We start from the raw sequence: 16,277 nt of genomic DNA on the forward strand, positions 1-16,277 counted from the left end.
GTGGGGGCCGGCCTTGTCCTTGACAGCTTCCAAAATTCAGATGGCACTAGCCAAGTCATCTAACCTCCGACAGGCTCTCAGAGCTGCTTCAAGAATATTTGGTTCAGGTACCAGATCATAACCGATCAATGTGTTCATCCCTTTTCTCAGTTCCCATCCATCAATGTCTTGCTTGTTGAAATAAGTGATCCAACGGGTATCAAACTCCTCCTCTGTCTCCTGCTTCCCATGTGAGTAACACCTGGAGACTAAAGGAACTTGAAACCCTGGTCCCACACGGGTTAAACTCCGGACACCAGAGATGGCTACTCTGAACATGATGCAGGAAAAGCTGAACTGAACTGAACAGCACTGTGCTAGTCCTACTCATAGCCTTTCCAGGGAAGATTTATGACATCACTGATGTCATAAATCACTGATGATGTCACAGATGAGGTCATCACTGATGTCACTCGAGCAATTGTGATGTCATCAGTGATGTCACTCGAGCAATTGTGAGGGATGTCACTCTAGCAATTGTGATGTCATCAGGGATGTAATCAGTGAGTCACTGATGATGTCACATGATTTGTGACAGACTTCTTGGGAGAACTCATCTCAACAGAAATCCAGGCTTGTCAAGATGTTTTCGGCTGACGGATCGTTATTTGAACCAGCAGTGAGCAATGCATCCAAACCTGCTCCTGCCGTCAAGTCACAAAGCGTGCCTAGAGCACTGATTGACAGGTACAGGCGAGGAAAGACCCACGCTGTGTCTTTGCTGCATCAACTTGCCCAGGTTTTGCAATTCCACCTCGAAATGAAGGAGACGGTAACTGTATGGAACATACCAGGGTTTTACTTTACCTTTTGCGTTGTGATTGATGGAAAAATATACAAGACTGGGATGGGTAAGACTAAGAAGGAGGCCAGGCTCAAAGCGGCGGAGCTCGCCCTCCAGGAACTGCTGCCCACCCTGGAAGATGGATCTGACCTCCCAGAGGCCTCAGATGACCCTCTTCTCCTGCCTCTTCTGACGGTGAAAGAGGAGTCCTCACTCTCTGACATCCATCCTTGTAGAGCCATTCCCGAACGGAAGAATCCCACCAACCTGGAGATTCATGGCCCCGTACAGGATCAGCTCACCAACTCAGATGGCCCTCCTCTCCTGCTGGTGAAAGAGGAGTCCTCACTCTCTGACATCCATCCTTATAGAGCCGTTCCCGAACAGAAGAATCCCACCAACCTGGAGATTCCTGGCACCGTACGGGATCAGCTCACCAAGCTGAGGAACAGTTACCCGGAGTTAGCTGTCTGCGGGGGAACCACGGCGGCGTTCATCATTCAGACTTCCAGTGGATGCGAGGTGGTCGCTCTCAGCACAGGGAACTTCAACACCAAAGAGAGCACCTGCTCGAACGGACGGGTCCTGCACGACTCGCATGCTGTGGTGACTGCCAGGAGATCCCTGATGCGGTTCCTGTATCGGCACCTGCTGATGTTCTTCAGTAAGAATGTCACGCTGAAGGAGAAGTCCATCTTCCAACAGAGCCCCAACAGCAGCCTCCTCGGACAGAAGAGTGACGTCACGCTTCACCTCTACATCAACCACCTGCCCAAGGGCACTGCCCAGATTGCCTCCAACCTGCCCCTGAACCCTTTCTCCATTGCAGCATCGGAAGTGAACGATGAGATCAGCCTGGACCTGACAGTGGAGGGAAAGGTGTTTTCGGTCTTCCCCTCCACCTTTGACCACAAGACCTCCAAGGTGGTCAGCATGTCGACCACCGACAAGATCACCCAGTGGCAAGTGCTGGGCTACCAGGGTGCCTTGCTCAGCCACTTTATCGAGCCTGTCTACGTCCAAAGCATCCTCATCGGTGACTCGAGCTGCAGTGACATTCGTGGCATGGAGATCTCCATAAGCCAGCGTGTGGAGGGGATAACCCCCCACCTGCCTATGTCCTACTGCATGGTGCGGCCACATATCAGCATGGTGCCCCCCGTGGACACCAACAGCACCAGCAGTGCCCAGTGGACTCTGGGCATCAACTGGAGCCAAGGAGACAGCTCCCTGGAGGTTGTGGATGGCCTGGAGGGCAAGACTGTAGTAGAGGAATCTCCCTTTAAGAGTGGCACTGCTCTGGCGAGCCGCCTGTGCAAAGCAGCCATGCTGAACCGCTTCAAGGTGGTGTCCAAGATGGCCCAGAGACATGACCTGCTGGCCACCAGCTCCTACAGAGAGGCCAAGAGGATGGCGAAGCCCTACCAGGAGGCCAAGAACGTGCTGAGGGCGTACCTGCTGCAGCAGGGCTGCGGGTCCTGATTGCTCAACCTTTCTTCAGCATGTGAACAAAACCACAACATGGTTATATTTCCCAATATAATCATAACTGTTAAGGCAAAAGCTACATTTCTGGAATAATAAAGCACAGTTTAGTTTCAAAATGTAATGGTTAGGAGACTCCAGTCGTCTCCCAGGATGAAAAATATATATACCGGTACTGTATATTATTGATGGCTGAAATTATAAGAATATATTTGTGTGCATTGGGTGTTTATTTTTAGTTTAGTTTTTCCCCACAGTCTATGGGACCTGGTGTGCTGCGGGGCATTGCGTAATGGTGATAGCGTGTGTGAGAGAGAGGGAGGGAGAGAACACACCTCCAATAAACTCCTCTGCAATCCCCAAATCTCAACCGATTTCTGACATTCAACTTTCTCTGTATCCACAAAGTCCCTGTGGGCATGCGTTTTTACTTATGCATGGACATTGCAACGACAGTGCTTAAACAGTGACTTCATCTGTGATTTATGACACTAGGCTCGATTGGCCGCTATGCGGCCTCCCTCTCGATTCCCATGCTCGCCCGCTGCGTGGCCTGCAGCTCGCCTGGCTCACGTACGCAGCTCTGTGATGTCACAATGTTTATGACATCATCCATGATGTCACAATTGCCTATGACATCATCAGTGACTATGACATCATCAGTGATGTCATAAGATGATTTTGCTCAATAACGTCACTGATGACATCACTGATGATGTCACAATGTATATGACATCATCAGTGATGTCATAAGATGATTTTGGTCAATAATGATGTCACTGATGACATCACTGGTGATGTCATAGATATTGTGACATAATCCGTGGGACAAACCCCACTTTCTTCCTTTTATATATTATTATTTATTGATGATGTCACAGTGGGATTCATGACATCACTGATGATGTCACACATCACTGGGATTTATGACATCACTGATGATGTCACAGTGATGTCGCTTTCAACTGCTGACAATGGAGATGTGTGTGGCCTATAAAGGTTTGACTCTAGAGGGCAACTACACTTTTTCACACAGACACACACACGTGCGCACGCACACACACACACACACGCACGCACACGCACACATACACACACACACACACTCACCACACTTTTCTACCACCTCTTGGGTGACGAGCTCCTTCACTTCTTCAGCCTTGAGACAGAGAAGACAAGAAAGTTAATGACAAAATACATCAATCGAATTAAGATTTTCCACGTGTGTGTGTGTGTGTGTGTGTGTGTGTGTGTGTGTGTGTGTGTGTGTGTGATAAACACGCACAGAGAGTCCAGGCTCTCCCTTGTCTCCCTTGGCTCCTTCATTCCCCACCACCTGGGGAACAAAAAACATGAATAAAAGGGGATTAATGACATGAAATATATTTCTACATACGTACAATTGTGGAAAAAAGAAACATTCTATATATAAATTTGGCAATGTGGGCAATGTCTGTTTTCTGTTAAAATCTTTGTGCCGGCCACAGCCGTTTTACGTGCGATCGGGCTGAAACTTTCAGGGGGTGTAAAAAGCACCCCTGCGGGTGACCTGACTGAGCAGATTTTTTAATTAGGGCAGATTAATTGCCCTAATTGCCCTAAGGCTGAGGCTATAGTTCAGTGATGATGTCATTAATGATGTCATCAGTGATGTCATCAGTGATGATGTTATCAGTGATGATGTTATCAGTGATGACCGCGCAGCGGCCGAGCTGCGTATGCAAGCTGCAGGGCCAGCTCATTGAGCTGCAGGGCGTGCGAGGCCGCGCAGCGGGCAAGCCTAGGAATCGAGTGCACGTAGCGCACAAGATGCCTAGTTACAGAAAACAGCAAAGTGTGTTCTGGATAAGTGTGTGCGTGCGTGTGCGCGGGTGCGTGCGTGTGCCTGTGTGCGTAGGTGTGTGCGTGTGTATCTATCTGTTCATATATGTCTTACACTGTCCCCGCTTTTTCCTGGCGTCCCAGGCAATCCCATCTGACAAGGCTTCCCTCTGCCCCTTCTGCCCCTCTCTCCCTGTTGAACAACAATCAAGATTGAAAATGCACAGCGACAAAACACATCTATGAAATTATTTCACACGGAACTTTTACACTAAAAAGAAATAATGCTACCTAGCCAGCTCAGCCCTGCTCATCCATCTCCATTTCCAAACAGCGTGAATGACAGACTCATCCCAATTAGGTGAATCCATAGAGAGTCCTCATTAGAAGTTTCCAGACACTCTCTGTCAACATCCGGAGTCTAGTAATTGTTGCTGAGAGGAGCTAATTGAATGAGATATTACTTGAAAGCTCCAGACAGAAATAGCCCTCTGTGTGTCTAAAGCTCCAGACAGAAATAGCCCTCTGTGTGTCTAAAGCTCCAGACAGAAATAGCCCTCTGTGTGTCTAAAGCTCCAGACAGAAATAGCCCTCTGTGTGTCTAAAGCTCCAGACAGAAATAGCCCTCTGTGTGTCTAAAGCTCCAGACAGAAATAGCCCTCTGTGTGTCTAAAGCTCCAGACAGAAATAGCCCTCTGTGTGTCTAAAGCTCCAGACAGAAATAGCCCTCTGTGTGTCTAAAGCTCCAGACAGAAATAGCCCTCTGTGTGTCTAAAGCTCCAGACAGAAATAGCCCTCTGTGTGTCTAAAGCTCCAGACAGAAATAGCCCTCTGTGTGTCTAAAGTACGTCTCTCTGAACTAGATGTGGACCCGGTGACGCCTGTAATTCTTGATTCATCCATCTGCCCACTGTGCTCTCATTTGTGGTGTTTTGTAGAAGTGGGAATTGTTGGTATATATAAATGGGTGAGTGTGTGGTCACTCTGGAGTCTATGTGATAATACTGTATGTTTGTAAAGGTGTGTGTGTGTGTGTGTGTGTGTGTGTGTGTGTGTGTGTGTGTGTGTGTGTGTGTGTGTGTGTGTGTGTGTGTGTGTGTGTGTGTGTGTGTGTGTGTGTGTGTGTGTGTGTGTGTGTGTGTGTATTTTGAAGAGTGAGCTTAAATATAGAAATAGATAGCTGGACAGAGAGTTACTCTAACAAGCCATAGAATTAAATTTCCAGCACAATGTCTGCATAATCGTATCCTCTCTAGAGTCTAATGACTTGTACGACTTGTATGATTGACATGTACGATTCCAGTGGTTTTGTACCCCACAGCCAGTTGAGGGAGGGGCTATACCTTAGGTCCTGTGTCTCCTCGGGACCCTGAAGGTCCCAGGCGCCCCTCTTCTCCATTCCTCCCTGGACTCCCTGTTGAGCCCTTAAACCCCGGGAAGCCTGCGAAACCTGCCACACCCTGCATGGAGCGAGAGGAATGTGAGGAAGGAGACCATGTGTGATGGAAAAGTGTTTTCATCATTCAGTCATACGAGTGGACAACAGCGATGGACAGAATTGCTAAATGAAATATTCCTTTTAGTTTACTAACCTTTTCTCCTTTCTGTCCCGGGGGTCCGTCAGCCCCATTCATCCCTGCGTTCCCCTTATCACCCTAAATATGATGTAACATGTTGAAAAAACACAGAGGAAAATAAAAAGTGTGTTTGAGAGAGAGAGACGTGTGTGTGTGTGTGTGTGTGTGTGTGTGTGTGTGTGTGTGTGTGTGTGTGTGTGTGTGTGTGTGTGTGTGTGTGTGTGTTTGCGTGCGTGTGCATGTGCGTGTGTGTGTGTGCACGCGCGTGCGTGCGTACCTTGTGTCCTGTGAGTCCATTGAGCCCTGGTACGCCCGGGGTGCCATGTAACCCCATGTAACCCTGTTATGCAAAATGTACCATGTAAACATACATAGTCGTCTAGTTCAGTGGCAGTGCTGTTTGAGGTGATATTGTTAGATAGGCGAAATGCCTGTTTCAGAATCAGAATCAGAATCAGAGTTTAATACATGTCCCAGAAGGGCACTTTGGTTCACATCAGACAGTAGTGGATAATTACAACATCATTACTAGTTTGAGATTAGTAATAAAGGCACACTTCAGAATTGAGATATGTTTGGCGTCATCAGAGTCTGGGTCTTACCTTTTCTCCGTCCAGGCCCGGGCTGCCCATGCGTCCAGGTAAGCCTCTGAATCCCTGAAAAACCATGACACTAAAACATGACTATCCAAGCCGACTTCAGAATAGAAAGAGCTCCCATGCAAAGGAGATTCTGAACCTCAACAAAACAAACACAAGGGACCAGGCCAGAAGAAAAACAATCAGTAGGATTATTATAATTACATATTAATTTGCTAAGCATAATCTGGTGAGTAATAGTAATTTCACCTTCTCTCCCTTGTCCCCCATGTCTCCTGCTAAGCCTGGTTCTCCTAAATCGCCCTGTAGATAAAATAAATACATCAATAATAATAATCTTTCAAAAACTATAAAATCATCGACATGATTTCATTAGACTCACTCATTATTTGTCTCCCACTATACCTGATCGCCCTTTTGGCCTTGCAGTCCCAGCTCTCCTTTGTCCCCCTTGGCTCCATCCAATCCATGATCTCCAGTGCGACCCTGAAATCACGCCATACGCCCATGACTGTTGAACTGTAGTCTGCACTGTATAGCCCCTTCTAAACATGCAGTGGAATCCGGATTATAACCAGCTCCTAGCCGGGTTGGCCTGCATGTTTAGAAACAATTAGCCGGCTTATGCCACTCCCGCAAGTGCGGATCATTGCGCACTCCCGCAAGTGCGGATCATTGCGCACACCCGCGAGTGGGATCATGACCATCTGAGCCCCTAGTATAGGATCCGCATTATTGGAAAAGCGGCTGTTGTTTAACACTGGCAGCTCATGATCCGGATCATGTAGCTGTTATGTCTGAGTGGACAGGTGGTGGCACTTTACAAACCATTAATGTCCCAGTGATCATTATTTTCATGAATGGATGTTACAGCTGGATTATTTGCAAGAGAGCCAAATTAGGTGAGTAAACAAGTAAAAGTTTAATTGTTTCTTTGTCCCCCATCTGCCAGTTTAAAAATGCAACAAAGAGATGATAGCCTACTACTAGAGTTGTGCGATCTTGACCTCAGTCAGATCGTCAATCGCCACACTTTGACATCGCCAATACACATGTCATCGTGCAAGCACATGGCTAATTAATATGGACGTTAACATCCATATTAATTAGCCATGTGCTTCAGCTGCTCGGGTACTTTGCTAACTTAGCATCGATGCTAGTGGGACTTACCTAGACTCAGCCCTCAGTCTTAATCCGTTTCACTCCTGTAAGACTGAGAATATTACTATTTAAATCTTTGCATAATGTTAGGTGGCGCTGTTGGAAGCCTTGCATCGGAGAACCAATCATGAGTGTTGTGGGCGGGCCTGCTTTCTGGGGGCAGTTCTCATGCAGAACCGGTGTCTCGCAAAACATCGTCACATTTGCGGAGAAACATATTAATCACTTAGAAACAAACATAACCTGTTAATAGGACGTGTTTCATCCGGCCCCGGCGGCTAGAGGTCTTTCCCCCAGCGATAAACCCGACTCCCGAGGCTAACGTTACAGAGCCTGCTGATGACTTCACAGTAGCAAGCGGACCACTTCCGGGTAGGAAAAATTATTGTAAAATAAACCACAGCTATAAATTTTGTTTGGAGCATATCAGCTTCATGCTCTGTGTTAGGACTAAATGGCATTGCCGCTACCAAATAAAATTCTAATAATAAATGTAGGCGTGTCTGCTGCCGGCGGTTCTCGCCGGGCTCGGAGACACAGTTTCTGACAGTGAAATTCCCAGACGTTTGGTGGCGCAGCTCACCAAACGTCTGGGAGCCGAGACTAGGATTTACCCAGCTATCGTCATTGCCTGCTTACTGCTGCTTGCTGGTAATGTTAATCCCATGTCAGAAAAAGTCTCCAGATTTGTCGGTAACATTAATCTCTTCTGAGAAAGATTGTCTCCAGGAGAGTCTGAATAGTTGTCTCGAGTTGGATGCAGCCAAGTATTGTGAGGCAGCTACGCCAGCCAGTGTTGTGACTGTGAGCATCCAAGCTAACACAGCTGCGGAGAGGAGCTGACTGACTGACAGCCTATATCGAGACATAGGCCTAGCCTAACTTTTGTGGAGAGAAATAAATTGAAAACTAGTCAGATATGACTTGAATGCCACTTGTAAAATAAATCACCCACAGTGATTGACGACGGTGCGACCACTATTTTGACTGGGCGGCTTTTGGCTGATGTAACAAAGGCAAGCGCTCATTTTTGGCACATAGCCACCCCTCGTTATTGCCTGAATGGTCGGAATGGATCCTCCGTTAAAACGGCATGTTTTTGAATGGAGTTTCGTTACAGATTCGCTAAAGCTGTTTCCATATCACATCTCTTGTTATCGATACACGCTACCGCACCCCCTCCCCCCACCCACTGGCAGAGAGAATACGGACCATTTCCAGCTGTTTCTAAACACAGACTCCTCATGTCTAGAAAGGTAAAACCGGAAAATATCCTGCTCTGGCTAGCCGGACATGATCCAGACTTCATGTTTAGAAGAGGCTTAAGTGTAGTCTGCACTGTATGTGTAGTCTGCACTGTATGTGTAGTCTGCACTGTATAGTCTGCACTGTATGTGTAGACTGCACTGTATGTGTAGACTGCACTGTATGTGTAGTCTGCACTGTATGTGTAGTCTGCACTGTATGTGTAGACTGCACTGTATGTGTAGTCTGCACTGTATGTGTAGACTGCACTGCATGTGTAGACTGCACTGTATGTGTAGTCTGCTGTATGTGTAGTCTGCACTGTATGTGTAGTCTGCACTGTATGTGTAGACTGCACTGTATGTGTAGACTGCACTGTATGTGTAGTCTGCACTGTATGCGTGTTTTTATGTGTCTACTCTACCTTTGTTCCATTGGCAGCCGGCACCCCTGTATCTCCCTGTAAGAAAATAAGACAATTACACAGTGATACAGGAAAAATTATCAAATCTAGAAAATATGAGTGTTTGTCCAACCAATGTAAACAAAGTGTACTGCCTTCCTCACCTTCTGGCCTACTGGCCCTCGTGCCCCAAACGGTCCCAATGCACCCTTAGTGCCTGCATCGCCCTTTAGGCCCTGCAGAGTAAAGATCAGTACCAAAGTCACCAATACAGTATTGGTATGGGGCAGCATAAGGGACAAATTTAAGACTACTGAGAAGCCGTCGGAGGCTATATCTTTGCAGAAGCCAGCTATGGATCTGGCCAATGATCTGCCAGCACCGGCAACTGAGAGACCGTCAGTGAGAAATGAGAAGCCGACTATTGATTTGTCTTACCTAGCAGTCCACTGGATCATCTATTGACTAGACTGGTCATTAGCTTGTCTAAGCTGGCTACTAGCTTGGAGAGGCTAGCAACCCACTGGATCATCTATTGGCTAGGCTGGTCATTAGCTTGTCTTAACTGGCTACTAGCTTGGAGAGGCTAGCAACCCACTGGATTAGTTATTGGATGGGCTGGTCATTCATTGGCTTTCCTAGGCTAGCTAACATTATATTAGCTTCTTCTTCTTCCCTCATGTTTATTAGCAAACAAGCTAAGGTGGACAGTTGGATTTTTCTTTTCATTCCATCTTTCCTAGATTTAGTCTTCTATAGATGTGACCACTACGCTGCATACTCAGACAAAGTCAATTTCTTCATATGTAATCGATGTGTAACTGTCAGTAGATGTCACCAACAACTAGCAGCACAGCTGCTGAGCTGAGAATTTAGTTTTTATTCGAATTTCCTCATTTCACTGGGCTGATTTAAACTATCATGTTTGATTTACAATTGGTCATCTTCCACCCATACATGTATTACATGATCAATAAATAAATATGAACTATTGTAAGTTGGCTCTGTATTTTCCTTGTATTTCCAATAACTAATCCAGTGGGTTGCTAGCCTCTCCAAGCTAGTAGCCAGCTTAGACAAGCTAATGACCAGCCTAGCCAATAAATGATCCAGTGGGTTGATAGCCTCTCCAAGCTAGTAGCCAGCTTAGACAAGCTAATGACCAGCCTAGTCAATAGATGATCCAGTGGACTGCTAGGTAAGACAAAGCAATAGTCTGCTTCTCATTCCTCACTGATGGTCTCTCAGTTGCCGGTGCTGACAGATCATTGGCCAGATCCATAGCTGGCTTGGGCAAAGATATGGCCTCTGACGGCTTCTCAGTAGTCTTAAATTTGTCCCTTATGCTGCCCCATATATTGGCAGTGGAAGAAGCAGTGAACAAACTGATCATGCATAATTGATTGGATTTATATAGCACCTTTCTAGACACTCAAAGCGCTTCACATATCAGGGGAGGGAGGGAGAATTGTTGATCAGAGACTGGATTGTGACTGGTTTGACATCCTCCCTATGTATCTTTTCCAGGAGAGCTGCACTGCAGGCAGCATGGGGTGTGAGCTTTGAAGTCCATATCAGGATCATATGTGTGCGTGTGGGAAAGTGTTCCGATTGTCTTGCGGAAACGACTCTTCTTTGCTTTTATTCTAATGTTCTCGGTGTGCATTAGTACCTTGTATCCAGGAGGACCATCTTCACCCTTTTCTCCTTTATCTCCGTCAAAACCTGGCGGGCCTCGCATCCCCTGAGTCAAACCAGACGACACACGCTGTCAGTAACTTAGTTCACTCACCTTGCTTTAATCGCATGAACATCCAGACTGTTGAAAGAACGCAGATAGCAGCAAACCCAAACCTCAGGAGGATCTTACCGCCTCTCCCTTGGTGCCCTTATATCCACGAGGTCCATGGATTTGAAGCACACTCCCCTGTAGGAAGGGATAGAGACACTGCATGAAATAGGCCACGCCCATCACAGGGGAAAGCTCTCCATTAATTTCCACACACCAGCGTAATTTTCCTTGAATAGCTAAAAGCTGTTGTGTGGTGGGCTGTGCAGACAACAAATGTAAAAAATCGCCAATTAAAGTTTTTTTGTACTCCCGAGCAAAACAAGGAAGCCATTGAGAATTGGCGAGAAGAAAAATGTGGATCTAGCTGTCAAGGAAGTAAGTTGGAGTGTTCATCTTCCGTATATATGATCTTTGTGTGCAACACGCGACCATGCACGCGACATAGGAGAACACCAAGATTGGGGGGGGAGTTTGTTTTCCTCTGTTTTCCTCTGCAGTGTCTCCATTGATTTGTGACTACAAGTAGCAACTAGATCTGCAAGGAATAAAATGTTTGTACAGGTATGGGGATTCATAAAATGGCAATTTCCAAAGAAATAAACATTACCAGTAAAATCTCTCATTTATGCATACATACTGTATAATCCTAATCATCCTTTGCACATCAATTGTAATGTATCATGGCATTTCACTTCGACAAATTCCTTGAGCACACATAAACTTGGCAAATTAAAGCCAATCAAAGCTAAATTCTGATGTATCTACAGCAGGGGTTCCCAAACTTAAGAATGCTAAGGCCCCCTTTGAAATCTGAAAATCTTCGGGGGCCCACCCAACCCTTAAATCACAACTCTGATCAACACACAAGACTAAGATGATGTATTTCACTATATGTTTTTTATATTATACATTTTTTATTTCATTAACAGAGCATGTGAACTTGGGCATAAGGGAAATTATACCCAAAATACCCAAAAGCAGATTGACAACATTTTCTCCCCCCTTACTCATCAGAAGTATTTGCATGCATAACACATTTGTTGAGACAAAATGTGATGAGCAACAACATAAGAAATCAATCTACAAGTTATTAATGCTAGGCTGTGAAAAATGCTACCTTATCTGTAAAGGGGAGACTCGTGGGTACCCATTGAACCTACTGTATTTTCATTCCGATTTTTTTTTTAACCTTTATTTATACAGGGGGAGTCTCACTGAGATCAATACTCTCTTTTTCAGGAGTGCCCTGTTCACATTCACACACACATTAACACCTCGGAGCTGCCCAGTACAACCACAGTCTGATCTGCTGGCCACTGAGCAGCTCCACTCAGTGTTGGGCAAGTTACTCTGGAAAAGTAATTAGTTACTGATTACTGATTACTACTTAAAAAAGTAATAAAAGTTACTTTACTGATTACTTTTTCAAAAAGTAACTAGTGAGGTCTCTAGCCCATATTTCAAGCTGAAGGCCATTCGTGCATAATCTAATCCGATCACCCCCTGACGTCAGTCAAGTTCTAGTATGACGTGGTCAGTCAAAGTCTTAGTATGACGTCTGTAATGTCGTCAGATATGACGTCAGTTAATTCTCATATATATAGCAAGGGTTCTACGTCACCTCTCTCTCTCTGGCCGATCATAGCAGCAGCAGCTTCACGGCAGTCCATCTCCCCTGAGCCGTCCTCCGAAGCGTTGTTTTGCTCCACATCTGCAGACCGAATCAGCATCCTCAAGCCTTCTCCACCCGTGGATATTCCCCGCAGATCTCAACGTTCCCCACTCCATTCCTGGTATGTCGAGTTCCGAGCCAGAGCTGTCCATGGACAGCGACGACAGCTTAGACATCGCTTCCCTATTCCGGACCGGCCACGGAGCGTACCTGCTTTCCGAGGCGTCTGACGAAGACGTTGGCGAAGCGGCTGGACCACAGGCTGCCAGCATAGCCCCGACGAGAAGGCCCAGCGCGCGCTCCCGTGGCACGGGGCGCGCCACTGCGACGGCCCGTGGTTTTAAAGATTTTAAAGGGCAGAGACATTAATTTAGTTAGCATACTCCTGCCATCTCCCGAGTGTAAAAGGAAGGTTACGGGTGACCCAGATGGCCCCGTTTATTTAAGGTCGTCCGACCCCCGCCTGCCCAAAGACCTTTCCTTATGTGACTTCCTGAACACGTTTGGCGTCTACCGTGACGTGATCTGCGAAGTGTACCCAGAGCGCCGCCATGAGCTAGACAAATATCTAGCGCTAATAGGGGACCTCTACTCCAACCACGGTAAACTATTTTACCAATATCATAAAGCATTCTCCGCCAAAGCCGCCCTGATGATCACTCGGGCAAATAGGCGGCTTGACTGGTCCATCATGGACATGCAGATATTCACGTTGCTGGTTAGCGGGCGGCCTGTGAACACCTGTGACTCGTGCGGCGAACCGGGGCACTCGGCACAATTCTGCCCAAAGGCGGCCTTTCAGTCCCCTCCACCAGCGGGTCCTCCCAGGTGCATACCCATACCCCCAGCTCCCTTTGCAGATATTTCAATGAAAACGTGTGCACATATACCAAATGTAATTTCCTGCACGCATGTAGCACCTGCGGGGACGCCCACCCCCGCTCCGGCTGCCCGCAAAGGATCCCCCCCCCACCAAAAAAGGGATATTGATTTACATTGCTTTGAAAACACCACATGTACTGTAGGTGTCCCTTGTGTTTTGATTAAATAAAGCGAGTTGATTGACAACTTATCTGGTCTGTGATCCGATCATTCCATCATTAAACGCCCACTAATAACAATAGTAATAATACAACTAAGAGGAAGGTAAAAAAAAAAAAAAAAAAAAAAAAAAAAAAAATACATACATACATACATGTTAAAAGCAGACAACCTCCGGATCCGGATTCGGATTCCGGACCCCTCATCGTACAATTCGGTTCACCATACAAACCCCGAAGTCACCCAAGTCCAACGCCAAGTCAAGTCACCCAGGCCAAGCCGGGAACCCCTAAGTCAGGGGGAAGATCCGGACCCGGACTCGGATTCCGGACTTCTCGTTGTACATTTGGTTCGCCATACAAACCCCTAAGTCATCCAAGTCCAGCGCCAAGTCAAGTCACTAAGTCACCCAGGCCAAGTCGGGAACCCCTAAGTCACTAAGTCACCAACCCCTAAGTCATCCAAGTCCAGCGCCAAGTTGGGATATCACTAAGTCACCCAGGCCAAGTCGGGAACCCCTAAGTCACTAAGTCACCAACCCCTAAGGCATCCAAGTCCAGCGCCAAGCTGGGAAGCGCCAGCCGTAAGTCACTAGGTCACCTACCCCCAAGTCACTAAGTCACCCAGGCCAAGTCGGGAACCCCTAAGTCACTAAGTCACCAACCCCTAAGTCATCCAAGTCCAGTGCCAAGTTGGGATATCACTAAGTCACCCAGGCCAAGTCGGGAACCCCTAAGTCACTAAGTCACCAACCCCTAAGGCATCCAAGTCCAGCGCCAAGTTGGGAAGCGCCAGCCGTAAGTCACTAGGTCACCTACCCCCAAGTCACTAAGTCACCAACCCCTAAGTCATCCTAACTTCTGGAAACAATCTACTCCCCATGGCTCGCTACATCAGGCTCAGGCCTCAGACTGGCCCCCGGCTCCCCCGTTCCTCATCGCACCTCGTCATCACATGACAAGATCCTGGTTCATCCTGCACCTCAAGCGGACGCTCCCGCTGGTCTTCATCAGCTCTCCAGCTACACCCGCCCGGCGCAGGCAGCCATACCGTGGCCCAAAGAACCCTCCTCCCTTAATCGGCGAGCATGGCAACGAACAGTGTCCCGGGCTTCCGTGCCAAAATGTCTCGTTGGTGGTGGCTCCCCGAAAAGCACAGCGCCCAGTAAGGCGCAGTAAATCTCCCGGATCATTTTTGGGGGGAAGAGAGAGAGAGTCGAGAGAGAGAGTCAGGGTCAGTCAGAAGGCCAAGTCGTGCAGCGCGCAAGGCCCGACCGAGTTGGGAAGCGCCAGCCGCAAGTAGGGGGATCAAGATCGAAGGCCCGTCCGGGTTTGGGAAGCGCCAGCCGCAAGTAGCCGTAAGTCGTTAAAAAGGTTGAAGGCCAGAAAAGGCCAGAAAAGTACAATAAACTACTAATGTACCAAGATCGAAGGCCCGACCGAGTTGGGAGCGCCAGCCGCAAATAGCTGTAAGTCGCTAAAAGGTCGAAGGCCAGAAAAGTTCAATCAACTACCGGTGCCCGCAGATCTCAATTAACCTCCGGTAATCAGATCTTCCTTTTGGGGGATCTCCTAGCCATGCAGATGCCCTCCTCTTGCCTCAAGAGCAGCGCCACTGGCTAATGGAGTCATGCGCCAAAGTATTTGCCATGCATGCCGATTGCTAAATAAAGTTCGTTAAATCCTACCAACTGGCCTCTCATGATTGAAGTGAGGTCTCTAGACCATATTTCAAGCTGAAGGCCATTCGTGCATAATCTAATCCGATCACCCCCTGACATCAGTCAAGTTCTAGTATGACGTGGTCAGTCAAAGTCTTAGTATGACGTCTGTAATGTCGTCAGATATGACGTCAGTTAATTCTCATATATATAGCAAGGGTTCTACGTCACCTCTCTCTCTCTGGCCGATCATAGCAGCAGCAGCTTCACGGCAGTCCATCTCCCCTGAGCCGTCCTCCGAAGCGTTGTTTTGCCCCACCCACCTCCCCAGTCCGCCACCAACGAGTCGTGACTCCTGATCCCCCACGGGGGGGGGGCATCTCCTAGCCATGCAGATGCCCTCCTCTTGCCTCAAGAGCAGCGCCACTGGCTAATGGAGTCATGCGCCAAAGTATTTGCCATGCATGCCGATTGCTAAATAAAGTTAGTTAAATCCTACCAACTGGCCTCTCATGATTGAAGTTACGTTACTAGTTACGTTACTAGTTACGTTACTAGTTCTTCTTTTTTTACCCCAAAATACCTTACACTTAAGTTGTTACATGTCTAGCATGTCACTGTATTAATTATTTTTGCTTTGGTATTGTTAAAAGAAACCCCAAAGGCATTTTACTTTGAGATTCGGTTAGAAAGAACAGGAAGTGGTGTGTTAAGACTGGCTAGCTTCACACGCGAAAAGACGTGAAATGAGAGAGTCAGACAGATAACGTTAAAGTAAAGAAAGATGCTGTTACTGTCGGAGTGGTAATAAAACAACACAGCCTCAATGCAAACGTTTCAAGCTTCGTTGCTTTAAGAGAAGTGATGATGATCTGTCAACATTCCCTGGGCCGTCTGACTACGGTCAGAAGGCTTTGACCAGAAGGTGAAAGTAACAAAGTGCACAACATTTATCCAAAGTGTATCTGTTAATCCAGTGAGCTAGGGCGAGTCAACAG

At 47.2% G+C, this 16,277-nt stretch overlaps 1 protein-coding gene and 1 pseudogene across 2 annotated transcripts in view; one reads left to right on the forward strand and one right to left on the reverse strand.

Moving 5' to 3' along the window:
* Positions 1-16,277, reverse strand: part of col7a1l (collagen type VII alpha 1-like) — a gene marked incomplete at its 3' end in the record, with an annotated part of 126,443 nt that overhangs the window by 11,810 nt on the left and 98,356 nt on the right. The window contains exons 93-105 of the mRNA XM_083662175.1: positions 10,985-11,041; positions 10,787-10,858; positions 9,279-9,350; positions 9,136-9,171; positions 6,711-6,791; positions 6,555-6,608; positions 6,309-6,362; positions 5,984-6,046; positions 5,722-5,784; positions 5,473-5,589; positions 4,245-4,322; positions 3,594-3,644; positions 3,419-3,467 (exon numbers count right to left, since the gene is read on the reverse strand). Coding sequence (XP_083518301.1) covers positions 3,419-3,467; positions 3,594-3,644; positions 4,245-4,322; positions 5,473-5,589; positions 5,722-5,784; positions 5,984-6,046; positions 6,309-6,362; positions 6,555-6,608; positions 6,711-6,791; positions 9,136-9,171; positions 9,279-9,350; positions 10,787-10,858; positions 10,985-11,041 — 847 coding nt within the window. The remainder of the gene's footprint in view (positions 1-3,418; positions 3,468-3,593; positions 3,645-4,244; positions 4,323-5,472; positions 5,590-5,721; positions 5,785-5,983; positions 6,047-6,308; positions 6,363-6,554; positions 6,609-6,710; positions 6,792-9,135; positions 9,172-9,278; positions 9,351-10,786; positions 10,859-10,984; positions 11,042-16,277) is intronic.
* LOC310791083 (adenosine deaminase domain-containing protein 1 pseudogene) lies at positions 623-2,305 on the forward strand (annotated as a pseudogene). The gene is made up of 2 exons: positions 623-1,018; positions 1,163-2,305. The product of its transcript is annotated as an adenosine deaminase domain-containing protein 1 pseudogene (transcript).

The sequence above is a fragment of the Poromitra crassiceps genome (genome assembly GCF_964638095.1).
Source record: "Poromitra crassiceps genome assembly, chromosome: 2".
Classification (NCBI taxonomy): domain Eukaryota; kingdom Metazoa; phylum Chordata; class Actinopteri; order Beryciformes; family Melamphaidae; genus Poromitra; species Poromitra crassiceps.